The sequence below is a fragment of the Terrapene carolina genome, unplaced genomic scaffold (assembly GCF_002925995.2).
Source record: "Terrapene carolina triunguis isolate 2854851 unplaced genomic scaffold, T_m_triunguis-2.0 Scaffold231, whole genome shotgun sequence".
NCBI classification, from domain to species: Eukaryota; Metazoa; Chordata; order Testudines; family Emydidae; genus Terrapene; species Terrapene triunguis.
The window spans coordinates 12,310,507-12,325,596 of record NW_020664582.1 but is presented as its reverse complement, the minus strand read 5'-3'; the positions used below and the strand labels follow the sequence as shown (position 1 = coordinate 12,325,596).

Genomic DNA, 15,090 nt, shown 5'->3' with positions numbered 1-15,090 from the left:
GTGTTAAGTGCTGTACAAACAAGAACAAAGGGACTGTCCCTGTCCCCAAAAGCTTCCACTCTAGGCCTGCCTTCCATGTTTCTCTCTCTCCCAGACCCTAAGCTCACTGGGGCAGGGACGGTCTTGTACAGCACTGAGGACTTTGTCAGCACTTAGCCCCATCTGTCTAGGCTGGGGATGAAAGTGGGGATGATACCAGATCTCCAGCAAGCAAATGGGTTAAAACAGTAAAGGGGGAGGGAGGAGGCCATGCTGTAGGCTCCATCGCTCATGAAGAGGGGGAGCAGCACTGCTCCCTGAATGAGTTTATTCTTCAAGTGGAATCGATTTTTCTTTTCTTCCCACCCCACCCCAAAAGATGACAGATGCGGCTTGGATGGATTTTCTCTGCCATTCGCAGGCAGATCAGTTAGGAGTCTCCTCCAGTAGACAAAGGCGATGAGTGGGGTTTTGCCATATATAGGTGCTGAAACTGGCTAAATTGCTCGGGCTGCTCTGACATCAGATCTGGCATGCTCCTTCATGCTGCAAGCCTGTGTGTATGCCTGTCTTCGATGTATGTATTGTAGGGCATGACTCTGTAACATGGATTGGATTGGGCTTCCTGGGAATAGAAGCAAATCCTTTCTAGCTTCTGTTTAAATAATAAAATAGAGGCTAGAGAAGGAGGGATTAATAGAGACTCTTCCCACTTTTTTTCTTTCTTTCCAGCAAGCCACAGGCTACTCTCCTGTTGTAAAATAAATTGGGCACCTCATGCAGTTTTGACTGACTCATGGGCCACAGTTTATTTGAGCTTTGTTTAGTGTGAGGGTGGGGGGGGGGGGGAGGGAGAGAGGGAATTTGGTTTAGTCATGGATGAAGAATGTCATGGAAATCACAATCAGAAAGTCTGAATAGTCAGACCTTTTGTGTAGTCAATTGAATCCTTCCTGCAGGGATCAAATTATATTCTTTCTGATCATTGAAACTAGTCCTAGTGCCTGGAAAGGTTTATCGGTCCTTGGTTTCCTAAGGCTAAGCAGTAAGGCATTGTGCATTCTGCATTTAAGCAGGCAAATTCATCTTGGTTCAGTCATCCCCTGCCCTGCAGCATGTAGAGGGTGAATCAAAGCCCCATCATCCCAAATGGATGGCATGGGAACTTGGCATCTATCATACTTGTTGTTTGCTATCCACTTTTGATGGCTGGTTAAGAGCAAGCCATTCACCTGCCTGTTTCCTTTCAGCTACACGCAAGAAGCTGTTTGAACTTGCCAGGGCTTTCTCAGAGAAGACCAAGATGAAGAAGTCAAAAAGAAAACACTTACTGAAGCATCAGGTGTATCCTTTCAGCATGTGACGCTGTCATCCCACCCCTTGATCACACTGAGCTTCCTGGGGATGAGTCCCAGCTCCCACAACTTGGAACAAAACTCTGCTGCAGAGGGCTCGAACGAGGCCTATGCCGGGATTCTCCACCTTGGGGTCATGGAACGGGTTAGGGGGACACAACCATTCTGACCATCCCATATTTCTCAATGGGGGAGGGGGAATTTTAACAGGATGGGTGGGGGGAGGATCCTGGCATGGGGAAGAGGTTTCTTGGTATAGACAAGGTGGAGAATCACTGGTCTATGCACCACTTAAATCTCGCTTAAGCCCTGAAACTAGGGCAAAGATTTGTGCATGTGGAAGGGAGCTATAGCTCAGGGAGAAAATGATGTCAGTAACCAAAAGGTACATGTTTGCAGCCTTCATGATCCAAGCCACAGCGAACATTCACGGCTCATCATGTATGCAAGTTTGGATCCAGCTCTGAACTTCCCTGAAGTCGTGGTGTGTTTGGAGCTGATATTCTGGTTTGAGCCCAGCTAAGAGGATTCATTTGTTGCTGAAGCCCCCTTGAAACTGTATTTTGTGGGCAGAGTTTCTCTAGTGGCATGTTAATTTCAAAAGCACATGTGCTAAATAATTATCATGCCAGTCCTAGGACACTGCTCAATACCAGTGATGCAAGAGAAACAGTGCTGGCGACTCATCCATCAGCTCTTCCTCCCCTTCTTTTCCATTTTCATTTTAGCTGGTACAAGGATAAAGACCTAGAGGTAAAAGGGCTTTGTTATCCCCAGACTCCTCTCCTTAGGGTGGCTGCGTTAATACTGTCCAAAGTATGTTGCCTTGGTACCTGAGTGCCACTGTCATGGCCTCCCTGATCCGTTATGACCCGGATCTCATGCCAGATAGCAGCAGAATGCAACTGGAAACATACCTGGGAACCACCTCCAACCCTTGGAGTCAATTGTGATGGGCTATTTGCAAGTCTGTGACTTATATCCCAGTCTGTCGAACATTTTCCTTAACAGAGAGTGCAGGATGGGGACAGCAGCTTCCACAGCTAATCTTCTCGATGACGTTGAAGGACACTCGTGCGGTAAGACAATGCTTGTTTCTGCTAGAGAGCAAGTCTCCAGCTGATTTGCCCACTGCTGTGGTGTGTGGGGGTATGTGACCCCAAATAGCAGGGGCTGCACACCAAAAATCGAGCCTCCTTCCTTGCAGATTCCTTCCTGCCTGTGACGCTAGCTGTTCGGAACCTGTTCCCTGAGTCGCCCTTTCCTAACGCAAAGAGCTAGCAGGCCTGGCCCATCCCTGTGGCTAATGTAGAGTGAAACAGGAATGGGGGAGCTCTCTCTGCACCAGGAACAGCATGGGGGAGCTCCCCCAAGCCAGAGACAGGATGAGGAACTCCCCCCACTTTTTAGCCAGGCTCCTCCCATCTCTCTTCATTTCAAACCTTGTACTGTACAACTGATACTTCTCCACCCGTGTCTTAACTCACCAAGGTATATGAATGAGGTTTGGGGTGAGCAGGCCCTTCCTCCTGGTCCCTTCCCCCATGTGTTCTGGCTGTTCAGCCCCCTGTTCTCTGTTAGTTCAGCTCCTCATCAGATGACGGGATCACCAAGCAAAACGAAGTAGGGCCTCCTTCCCCAAGGGCCAGGAACACCCTCTGTAGGTTCGGGTGGGTAACGCTCGCCATGGCTTTGCAACAGGCGTGCATAGATTTAACGCAAGGGTTCTCAAACTGGGGGTCGGGACCCCTCAGGGGGTCATGAGGTTATTACATGGGGGGTCGCGAGCTGTCAGCCTCCATCCCAAACACCGCTTTACCTCCAGCATTTATAATGGTGTTAAATATATAAAAAAGAGTTTTTAATGTATAAGGGGGGGTCGCACTCAGAGGCTTGCTGTGTGAAAGGGGTCACCAGTACAAAAGTCTGAGAACCCCTGATTTAACGGAAATGTAACCCAGTGGTGAAAGGTGTTGCATCAGCAGCCCCAAGACCTGAAGTCCACTATTTGTCTATAGGACAGCACATCAGCAGAGGCCTCTTCCCCTGACCCAGGAAAAGCACCACAAGGGGTGAGCGGGGGTACAGTCTCCATAGCCCATTCACACCAAGGCCCATCTGCTGAGGCAGCCAACCAAGGTGCCAGCTGCACAAGTGGGCACTCATGCAGTAGGAAATGGGCTGATACCCACCTACTCATTTCACGTAGGACATTGAACTGCCATTTAACAGTAGTGGCTTTGTTCACTGCTAGCCTGGGGCAGGTTTGAACCAACCAGTGAGCCAAGAATGACAGTCACCCATATCCTTCTGCAATTCCCAGCCCCTTCCAGTCCCCTGACACTGCTGCAGCTTTCCCACCCCAGCTTGTTTAGATACGGGAAGGATCTCCTGAAGTTCTGACCACACAGGTCTGTCTCATGCCTTTCAGATGAGGATTTCCAAGCAAGAAGGCAGCAGCTACACGAGGAAGAGGAGAGGCCGAAAGAAGGACAATAAATGGTAAGAAGTGTTTGAGGAGTAATGTGCAGCTAGTTACAGGAATCAGTTCAGCTATCCTGTTGCAAGCCCATCGCCACCCCGTCTCCCCCGACATGAGTTGAGTGATGTAGATTAGACAATTGGGCCAATGGACAAAGTGCCAGCCTAAGAAAATTCAAAGGATCCGTTGCATGCTGTCATGGAGAAAACAAGTAGCTTGAGCTTTTTACCCCTGGTGCTCCAATGCAAAGTTGGATTCAGCTGTTTGTTCTTCCCTGGCTTTCCCAGGATGGATTACTTCCTCTTGTTTCAGCTACAGCTGATAGCACCGGCCCCACAACATCCTTGATGCCTTAGGGTGAAAATCACAGTGCCTCAGAGAGGATGTGTGGAGTTTTGTGCTGTGTGTTAAGGATCTAGGTAGGTCTGTGCATAAAGCCTTGCACATGGGGCTTGCATTGGGGTGAATGTCACCCACAGGGACTTATTCTGCCATTGTTGTTCACACGTCTGCCCCTTCAGCCCCATTAATAGCTGCTGTGTGGATAGCAACAGGTACTTTGACCTTTGTACTGAAGAATGTAAGAGAAACTGTTGGGCCAATTCTTCCCTGTTCTTTGCCCTCCATGAAGAACATATGTGGGTGGACTCAGCATGAGGTTACTGATGAAAACCATGCAGAGGCTCCAGTATTCATGCCTGCCTCTTACTGAACTTGATGCATAGGGAATCCTTATGGGTTGTTTTAAAAACATCCAGTGCACAGTGACAGGCTTTGTTTCAGCACCATGAGTGAAGCAGCTTTGACTGAATACACTTCTTCCTCTCCCCCTCCCTGTCCTTCTCTTCTAGATCCCAGATCCACTGCCTGAACTGGGCTTTATTTGTTAAAGTCTTAAGAAGAAGATGGCTGCAAAGAAAAAACAATTTCCTTGGCTCCCCCCACTATCATCCTCTTCTAAAGTACAAGTATTAAAGTGAGGCACAATTTTTTCTTCCCAGCGGGTTTGAAAACACCTCTTTCCTATCCAGCAAATCCAGCCAAAAATCAGCAGCTGATCTGAATTTTTCTCAGTCACTGCAGTGAAGATAACGGATTTCAAGCTTGTGGGAATAATGACCTATCCCCCACCCTCTTTGATATAAACATGGTTTGGATATGAATTAAAAACAATAATAACAATAATACATTGAACAGCTGGGCTCTGGCTTGCCCATTTTTAAACATATCACTGTAGCAATCTGATGTAACTTTACGCACATAAAAAAAGACCTGAAAAATGTTGTTTATTGTTATTGTTATTAAGAGTTAATAAGCCAGGATCCAGATCAGGTAATAGGCAGGATAATATAAATTGTCTTTTTAAAAAGAAAAGGCCTTCTCCTGGGCATCTCACATTGAATTAAACCTTTGCCTCAGGCATTGATAAAAATGCCTTGAACTAGACACCAAGCTGGGGCCAGTTTCTCCTCCAGTGTACCACTTTCTCTAGCTTTGTGCTGCTGCTCTTGTGATATTATGGTACCTTTACAGAGCAGGAATGGGGGGCGGGGGAGGGCTGAATTTCAAAGCTGTTTAGTTCTCACTGCTTATCTCTGAATTAGAACATATCCCACAGGTTCTCATTTGGATTGTTCATGACAGTTGGCTGCTCCCTATGTAGCAGGCAATGAGTTTTGGCAGTCTAGAAACACTTACCAGATTAGATGGGGGGGGGATTGTAGATGGGGGCCTTATTTGATTCACCTCTGAGTTTGCACATCATAGGCTAAATCCTGCTTAATGTGAGTCTCACAGTTGACTTCAGGGGGATCAGAATTTGGCCTCAAGTTGAGACATGAGTGGGTTTTCTCTAGCTGAGCCCACATGGTCTATGGGCACAGACCTGAGAGCAGTTCTCATAACATGAAATGAAGAGGAGATTGGTTCAGAGCTTGCCGATCAATGTGAGGATGACATCCCTCCTCCAGGAGAGAGCTTGGAATCTGGTGGAACATTGTAGAGTTTAAAAGTAATGCTCAAATCATTGGAATTGAAATGGACACTGTCAGGCTAAAAAAAAATAATTGAAAAAAAATTCCTTCCCTGTGCTACTAACAGCAGTGTCAATAACTGAAATAACTCCCCCCAAGCAAGTTTTCTTTTCTGCATCAATACTGTCTATTTACTTCTCAGCTTGGGCAGAGAGAATAGACTAGTCCGTCTCACTTTCTGGGTCCCATGCAGTAGCACAAGCGCTGCAACGTTTGGGTTGCAAAAGCAGCAGGAAGACGCACCGATCCAAGCAATCAGTCCAACAAAAACCTGTTTTCATTGCCTTTCTATTAGGCTTTGTAACAAAAGCCCACATTGCAGGCTTAAACTCTCTGACAGGCTCCTTTCAAAATCTGCTGGAGAATCTGTATGCCTTTGAAGCGTGTGCCAAGACTGATTCTTTTTAAAAGTTGCTGAGCATGAGGCTCTTGTTCCATGCACCTGGCATTCAATCAAGCTACTCAATGGAAACACGAAGGCAGTGGTGGTTTCCTCGTCTGGGCCTGAGTAATTTGATACACTGTTCAGAACTAGTAGGGATGAGCAAGAGTGGATTCAGGCACACACAGCGCTTCCTTTCAGTGCAGAAGGACTTTGAGTCTGTGTGGCATGGAGTTTCAAGAGGTTCCTGATGAAAGGGTCCGTGTGTCTATTGCTGAAGTGACACGTCCTCCTGGCAGAACGTGATTTGGATACTACACTAACACCTCAACTGTCGCTATAGTGCCCACGACCTCCCAGTGAGAACATGAGCTGCTACAAACCCCAAACAGTACAGTGGGCAAGTGCATGCAGGCTTGAATCAGGATGTGGACAGCAGCCATGCCTTGGGATCCCAGCAACTTTTGAGGTTCTCAAACACTAAAGATCCTCTAAAGACTCAAATCCCCCCACCCCCACCCCAAGCCTGTTTTTGGAGTCTGTTCCTTTAAAAAAATAAAAGGGAGAGGAGCATCAATGAGTCTTTTGGTAAAACCTCCTGAGTGGCAGGAGAAATTTGCCTGCTCCAGGGACTAGAATAGTTTCAAGTGAGGTCATCTGTGCTCAGACAAGAATTCAGTGGCTTGGAAGCTTCTGCAGCACGCAGGATATGAGGTTCCTGGAATATGCTTTCGAGGCTGTTCAGAGAAAGGAAGTGACTAAGGGCCTGATTTTGGGAGCTGCCAGGCACCCACTGGCCCCTTTGAAGTCAGTGGGCACTATATTGCTCAGCATCACTCAGGGTAAGGCCCCAAGTGTGTGTGTGTGTGTGTGTGTGTGTACATGTACATACGTATTGGTTGCTAAGGGTGAAGCTGGAGCACTACCACTGGAAACAAAAGGGCTTTTGGAGGAGGAGGGACTTTTATCCCCAGCCTTAGAATTGGAAGGTCTGTTTCTCCCCCACCCCCCTTTTCCTATCCTCAGTTGGCTCCTACTTTAATAAGTGCTTGGCTATTTCTCCCTCTCCTAAAGCAGCTCTGCATGTTTGGAAGAAAATCAAGCTTGGAATCAGATCAGCTTGTAAAAGTTCCAACTCCTCTTGGCTACTGAGGGCTTAACTTTGAGATAAGTTTCCATGAATGCAAAAAGGCACCAGCGGCCGAACAAACAGAAGCTCAGACTCTTGCTGGTAGGAAACTGCTGCCTGTCCCAGCAGAAACTCATTTTTATAAGACCTCTTGGTCTCCAGGAAGTGCTTTGTGGATTGGGGGGAGGAGAGGGGAAAAATACAAATGCACCTGTCCCTCAGGACACACGTGTTGTATGTCAGCAGCTGCCCTGCTGCTAAATTAGTGCTAGGCTTATTGAAATCTTTTACTCCTTGGTCTCTCTCTAGAAATCAGGTTGTGTTATAGCACAACCTTATGGTGTCATGTTAACTAACAATGTGTTAACAGTCACTATAGACAAGGACAAGGTGTGCTTAACATTTCATCATCTAGTCATGGGTAAATCCGACTAGAACAATAGGGTTAACCGCGGCCAGCTGACACAATGCCTAGCACAACTTCTCCCTCTCTATGCTGACTTCTAAGACATCGTGTTAGTTAACACATCTCCCCAAGGTCGTCATCTTAATGCAATCTTAGGCTATATCTACACTTAAAAGCCTGCACAGCTGAAGACTAGCCCAGAGGCGGCTTATTGCCTCATTGTTCTATTAGGGCCAATCTGGAGATGTACTGAACACATCTGTGAGGTGCTGAGCACCCTCTATTCCAGTGGTTCTCAACCTGTGGTCGGGTCTTCAGACTGTGTCTAAGGGGTCCGCGAAAGACTTAGACTGAAAACTATATATACACACAATAGATTTCCAAATTGTTTAGGGATCTGTAAATGAAAAAAGGTTGAGAACCACTGCTCTACTCTCTTCAAAGTCAGTTGGAGGTTTGAGTGCTCAGAATCCCCCAGGACAGAGCCCATACTGAGATGTGACACTCCCCTGACCCACATTGTAGGCATATAAAAAGCCAGGCAGATTAAAGAGTATTTGGTGGTTTTTAGAAACTTAGCATTGCAGTGAATGGGAGGAGAATAATATTGTTACATGACTTCCTTGAACTGCATTTGATATGCGGGGGGGAGGGCGGGTTCACATCTTTCTGGCTTTGTTTAGACTAGGATCTAAAGGTAGGTGTGGTGTTAGCATGTGGTAGCTAACAAGTGCTAGCTACTAAATGTCTAGTGTAGACAAGGCAGTGTATATGTTAACATGCATAGTTTAGCATGTGTTAACAGAATACACTGCCTTGCCTATGCAGGACTTTTAGGACGTGCTAGCTAATGTGTTCTAACAATGCACCTTTAGATCCTAGTCGTGACGCAGTCGTTCTGAATGATGTAACCCTGTAGCCATTTCCAAATGTCCCGGGGGCGCCAAATACCATTGTAATGGAGGAGAAAGGGTGATTTTTTTTTGTTTTCCTTTTTAAAAATTCAGATCTAACAAGCGAAAAGGCCACAAAGACAGGCTTGACAGCTGAAATGCATTTCTTCTAGAAAAATGTACAATACTCAGTGACGTTTGTATCGCTTCTATACGAAATGGTTTAAAAACCAAAAAGGACTTGTGACGTTTGTGAGTGTTGCTATTTTAGAACTTATTTCTATAAGTATTTTTTTCTTAAAGATGTTTAATAGTAATTCATATAATAAAGTCATGTCGTACTCTTAATGCCTTGGTTTTCTTTGCTTTTGATTTTTTACGGCCATGAAAAAAATATGTGAAACTGAGAATTGAATTAAACAAATTTTTCTTTCATCTCAGTTCTGGACACTGCTCTCAATGGCTCATCTGTTACCGAAAGAGTAGCTCTTCTAAGTGAGGGATTCTTATTGCCTCATTCATGATGACTGTGTAGTGCACAATCCAGTAGGCGGCTCCAAAGAAACAGGAAGGAGGACTTCTCTGAACAGCCCGACTGCCATAGCAGAGCTCCAACAAGCTCTTGTCAAAGTGATCTGAACTACAGTTGGTCAGCAAATGGCTTTTTCCTGCCCCCCACTGAAATTTTTAGACTATAACTCCCATGATGCACCACAGTTTCACCTCGTGGAGACCAGAAGCAGTGCATCATGGCCATCCCTGGCTGTGGTGCATCATGGGAGATGTAGTCTGTCTGGGAAGCCTGGCCCATAGAAAATCAGGGACATGAAGTAACAACATTACAACTCCCAAGAGGCACTGAGGTAACCTATCCAAACTGAAATATCAGGGTTTTTTTGAAAAAATTGAACATCTGAAAAAAAAATTTCCACAAAAACCAGATGCTTTTCATGTAAAACTTTATTTCAGTGGTTCTCAACCTATTTACCATTGTGGGCTGCATATGCAGCTCTCTGTGTGTTATGTGGGCTGCATCCACCCAATATATATACTACCTGTATGGCCCTGAGGATGTCACAGCTGCAGCTGTGTGCTGAATGAGCTGCGGGTTGAGAACCACTGCTTTATTTTATTGAAAATCCAATTCTCTGTTTAAAAATAAAAAGGCTTAGATGGAAATTGTTTCATCCGGTCCTAAATTGAATGCCTGGGCAGCTAATGGGGGATGCGGGGGTTATAAACTTTAACATGAAATTTTGACTCAAAATCACCCCTCTTTACAGTACAGGAGACTCATAAACCCAAGGAAAGCTTTTCCTGGAAATGTGATCCCTGTCATAAGCAGCTCTCCATCCTCTTCCTCCTCCAGAAAGACTCAGAATGCTTTGCCACTTGACCTTGCAGGAGCAGCAGATTGGTTCAGGGAGAGCTAATGTTAGTTGTGGTAGTCACGGACTTGTCATGACTCAAGAACACCTTTTGTGAAGGGGCTCAGATCATGGATCAAGAAGAAAATTTTGAAGCTTTATCATGAGGGGGAAAGAGCTTGAGGAATTCTGAATCAAACAAGTGTAGCCTCTGACCCAACTGCCCGCTGTCAAGTCCTGCAATATATCTGTCTCCATCTTTGGTACGGAGGGGAGCTTCTGGCAGTGACTGCAGGATCAAGAGGAAGCAACATGTCCTGAGACCTGTTCCTTCTGTGGGCAGCCCCTCCATATCAAACATGCATTGACCTACTTCAAGCTTCTAGCAAGTTACCAGTGCAGCCCTCGCTTGGACCAAAGATTCTAAGGCAGGATTTAGAGGTGAGTGAGGGGGCTTTATGTCTCTGATCGTTCATCACAGCCTGGCAGGCAGCATCACACCCTGGCTCTGTGCAAAGCCCATCTACATGAGTTTTGCACAGGCTGGGGTAAGAGTCAGGCAGACCCATTGACTTTAGGCAACATTAAGGAATGATTTCCCTAGTAAATGAGTGATCCTGGCAGTTGCATTCTAGTGTATAGGGCATGTACCATTCACACCCTTTCCTCTGACATATGTAGGCATTTAAGACCTGATCCAGTGCAAGTCATTCCATTGAGTTCAGTGGGCATTAGATGGAGCTCTTAGCCAGTGAAATCAATATCAGATCTTCTGTAGCTGGGCTTTATTTATGAACAAGAATTGCTCACCCAGGCTGCTCAGGGACAGTTGTGACATCAGGTGTGTGTGTGTGTGTGTGTGTGTAAGCTCACAGCACATCTACAGTCAGCTATATTAATGTGGAACTGCATTTTATCAAAAATATGGTGTTACCCACTTAATGCTGAAAATAAGAAGTCTCTCGGGATGAAGTGCGTGCAGTTTCTTTAAACTGTTTCGTTGTCTGGAATACACCAACTCCTCCATGTCTGTCAAACGAACATTCAGGCTCCTTCACATTGTCTTCTAGTGGGAAGGGAATACATTTATTATAAGGTATTATTACTGAAATATGTGTTCTTAAGTTTCAACACCACATATTTCCACTCGCTGGCTGGATCAGTATGTCTCAAAGTGTGAAATGTTATTGAAGTAGACAATTTAAAGCGAGGTGGAGCTTGTGAATCTCACTTCCTCAGAGTCAGTGGCAGCATCTTCGCGTTTTCCCAGTGTGTGCTTTGAGTTCTGACACCTAACATCTCCTAAAATTTTGAAGTGGAATCTGGGCAAAACAGACAGTTTTGGCAATGCTGTTGTGCAAATCCACCATGATTCTGGTGCTTTGCCATAAATTTGCCACATTGCTCAAAACTGGGCCTAGGAATGCCTTGTAAGTTGCACAGTTCTGGTCCGTGTCAAGTTTGGGATAAAGCCTGAAATCAGGCGAGTTGTGATTACAGGGGCCAGATCCTCAACTGGCGTATATAAATCAACATAGCGTATCAATGGAGCTTTGCTGCTATACAGCAGCTGAGGTTCTGGCCCACTTTGTTGAGGAAGATTTTTGCCTGGCTCAGGTAATCAGATAAGTGCGCCTATAAATATGACGAATGAATGGCCAGAACCAAACACATGATGAGAAAAAATGAATCTAACGTTATGAGGCTGTCTGATTCTGAACTTGACAACTTTTCACAGTTTGGCCTCTGTTCAGAAGACCTAAATCAATGCTGCATCTTTGATGGATTATTTTTGGGATGAATAGAGAGGCAGGCTCTTACTTTTCATGCCTTCATATGCATCTTTTTATGTCAGCCATTGCAGGCCGCAATACAGTAGGTGCATTGGCACACCGCTGCAGGCTTTAATGCTGACTTATTAGCGTTCACTGGCCTTTAAGACAACACTAGCCTCTTATTCTTGCTCTGGAAGGATGCTCTTGTATTTAAGGTGCAGGATAAATAGACTGCTCCGGACCTAACTGTAGCCAATTAGGAGCCCTGAGCTCCCTTCCTGAGTGATACTGGCACTTGGATACCACAGTGATGGGACCATACAGGTACTAGATAGACTCAACCAGTCACTGGATCATTCTGCTTTTGTAACTAGGGGAGAATTATCAGCCTGAGAGGTGCTTTAAGCCAATGTTTGAGTTCCCCCAACACAAGCATGGATTAGCACTTGCAGAGGGGACCATGGGTTGAGAGCACTCTCCTAACAGAGCTCTCTGTTAATTTCCTCTGAAGCACCTGGCATTGCCTACTGTCAGAAGACAGGATGCTGGGCTAGATGGACCATTGGTCTGACTCAGTAGGGCCGTTCTTATGTTCCTGCTCTTGCCTTCCATGGTGTATTATCCTGTTTGCCTCCTCTGACCTTGCCTTCATTTCCCTGAACTACAGCTGGGTGCTCTGCTGATTTCCATTTGTGTTAGCCCTCCCCACCTCCCTTCGCTGTTAAAGATGTTGGTTCCTCACCAGGACTGGGATTCTGTTGCCTTGCAGTGGCCAATCCGTGAATTGCACAAGGATGATTTATTTTTGGACAGGCCTTTAGCTAAGACTGCAGCCACGCAGCAAGGACCCCATGGATGGAGACAGGGCAAGCTTCTCTAGGAAGGGAGATGGTGATGTAGTTTCCATTGCCTGGATTCTACCCACAGAGCAGTAAGGGGGTCAGTTTTTAATATGTTGCTGTTTTATGATGTGGGGGACTTGTCCTCTAGGAAGTAGTCTTGAGGCACCCACTCATTTCACACCAGCCCCTGCACAACAGTTGAGCTTTCAGTCACTGGCAGGGATGCACCCTAACTGATGATGGAGAGGTTTGCAGTCTCTTGAGCTGTACAGTGGCACATCGTGGGGTGAAATTCTGGCTCCACTGAAATCAATAGTGTGGGGCCAGGATTGTACCCAAACCTCCAGCTTTAAAGAACATTAACTAATTCTCCACAGTGGGCTGCTAGATCTGATCCTTCTGCTTATTGTCCTTTGGATTGCTACAGAAAATCCAAGCCTTTTGGTGCCCCTGCCCAGCCAGCCAGCAGAACTCAACTCCCAGCTTCTCTCCCCACTGGAGACTTAACCCCAACTTGTATAGCAACCCATGCAAACAGACCTGCCTTGCAGCCTACTCTCAAAGCCACCAGCCCAGCGGTATTTTGGAGCAGCAGGGAGAAGCAGATGCAAAAGCTGAGGGCCCCTTGCAGTGAATGCTCTGCCCAAAAACTTAGGAGGAGCGAAGGCGGTCTCCAAAGCAACACCCTTAAGTTCAGTCTGTAAACCAACAGGCAGCCAGTGCAGATCATGTGTGTAGATTCACCTAAATGTTTTGTATCTAAAGACAGTTCCTATTATTAGTTCAGAGTTTATTACTGCTCGAAAGAACTTCCAAGGCTTGGAGCTGTGGATAGAGCCGAGGCCTCTACAACAGGGGGTCTTGGTTCTGCTACTGACTGGCTGTATGGCCGTGCCCAGATCACTTCTCATCTCTCTGCCTGGATTTTCCCTCTGTACAGCTGCTAAAATAAAGGTCCCTGAACTCACCAATGAGTTGTGAAGCCTCCTTCACGAGAAAGTGCTTTTAGATCCTTGGATGCAAAGTGCTAGACAAAGTATTTGTTATGACCTTAATTGTAAAAAGCATGAGAGGCTGAAAAACTGAAAGCTTCAGCTGAAAAAGTGAAGGCAAACTTCCTATTGCAGCAAGTAATTTTCATCATTAACCCACCAACACTGCAATTATAAATAGTGGGAAATTGGAGCTTTGTAAATGAGTTTAAAGGGTTAGTGCCTGCTAACTCCTTAGTGTGGCCATGAATGCAGTCCTGGACAGCAATCTGTAGTTTCCTTTTTAATTCTGTCTCTCTAATGGGGGAAGTTTGTTCCTCTGCAAAGAGTGAATTGAGATGATAAAATGGTCCCCAACTAAAACTCTGCATCCAAATCACTCTAAACACGAAGGCGGTTTTGGATCGGGATCCAAATTTTGTTGCTTGAGGATAATCTCTAAGGTAGATTTATTGCCTCTTGTGTTTATAATATTTGAAGATGGATTGAATGTCTTGTGTCTGAAATTAGCATGTGTATTTTTCACATTGACCTATCGGTAATTAGAGGGAAACGGAGGAATGTAGCTAATAAATACAGATTACTTCTTGATCTCTGTTTCTTGGAAGTCAGGTTCATGGAAATACTGTAACAGTGAGAAGGTTATTTATGCACAGCAGATAACCTTGGTGTTGCTGTGAAATCCATAAATGAAATAAAATTAAATTAAAATAAGAAAATCAGGCTGGGTGAGCCAGTATCTGACAGGCTAAACATTACATCTGCTGCCACATGGTGGAAACATAAGGTACCACCTGTCCTGAAGAAAATACCCCATAACAGCCAGGCCTGATTCTCTGTGGACTAGCCCCTGGGGTGGTCATTTTGTACATATGCAAAGAGCATGTGAAATGCTACTATTTGATATCCTTTCTCACCCTCTTCGCACAAGGGTAAGTGACCACGCAAGCTGCAGAGCAACCGAGAACCTGGCCTTTTAGTTTAGATCCCCAGGCTTAACCATTGTCCAAAGTTGTCCTTAAACTGGAGCATTGAACAACTGTCCTCAACTGTAATAACAGAGAGGTGTGGCCTGTAGAATACACAGGTCCTTGTATGTGCTGCTCTAGCTTGATCCTAGCGTTGAAGTAGGCGGGCCTTTGTGGACATAATGGTCCCTTCTGGCCTTTCGTACCAATGACTCTCTGACTCCATAGATCTCACCTCTATAATGCAACAAAGACAAGAACAGCCTCTGACTACTCTGGAGCCTCTAATTCAGTTATTTACCCTCTCCAGGCCTCAGTTTCCCTCTCTGTAATAGGGGACTTACCGGTGTCCTAGGGCAGGGTAAGTATTAACAAACACATAGCTGAGTGCACTGAGACCCTCCTATGGAGGGAACCATGTAGCTAGGGTACATGCAAAGTATTATTTGGAGGGGGGGAGCGTGAAGTGAGAGAGCAGGAGGAAGTG

The 15,090-nt window shown here is 45.7% G+C and overlaps 1 protein-coding gene across 1 annotated transcript in view; it reads left to right on the top strand.

Annotated features, from left to right (window-relative positions):
* The window catches only part of CUEDC1 (CUE domain containing 1), a 29,276-nt gene extending 24,288 nt beyond the window's left edge, over nucleotides 1-4,988 (top strand). The window contains exons 7-10 of the mRNA XM_029912514.1: nucleotides 1,230-1,323; nucleotides 2,355-2,413; nucleotides 3,766-3,836; nucleotides 4,668-4,988. Of these exons, the coding sequence (XP_029768374.1) occupies nucleotides 1,230-1,323; nucleotides 2,355-2,413; nucleotides 3,766-3,833 (221 nt within the window). The 3' untranslated portion in view covers nucleotides 3,834-3,836; nucleotides 4,668-4,988. The remainder of the gene's footprint in view (nucleotides 1-1,229; nucleotides 1,324-2,354; nucleotides 2,414-3,765; nucleotides 3,837-4,667) is intronic.
* The last annotated feature ends 10,102 nt before the right edge of the window (nucleotides 4,989-15,090 follow it).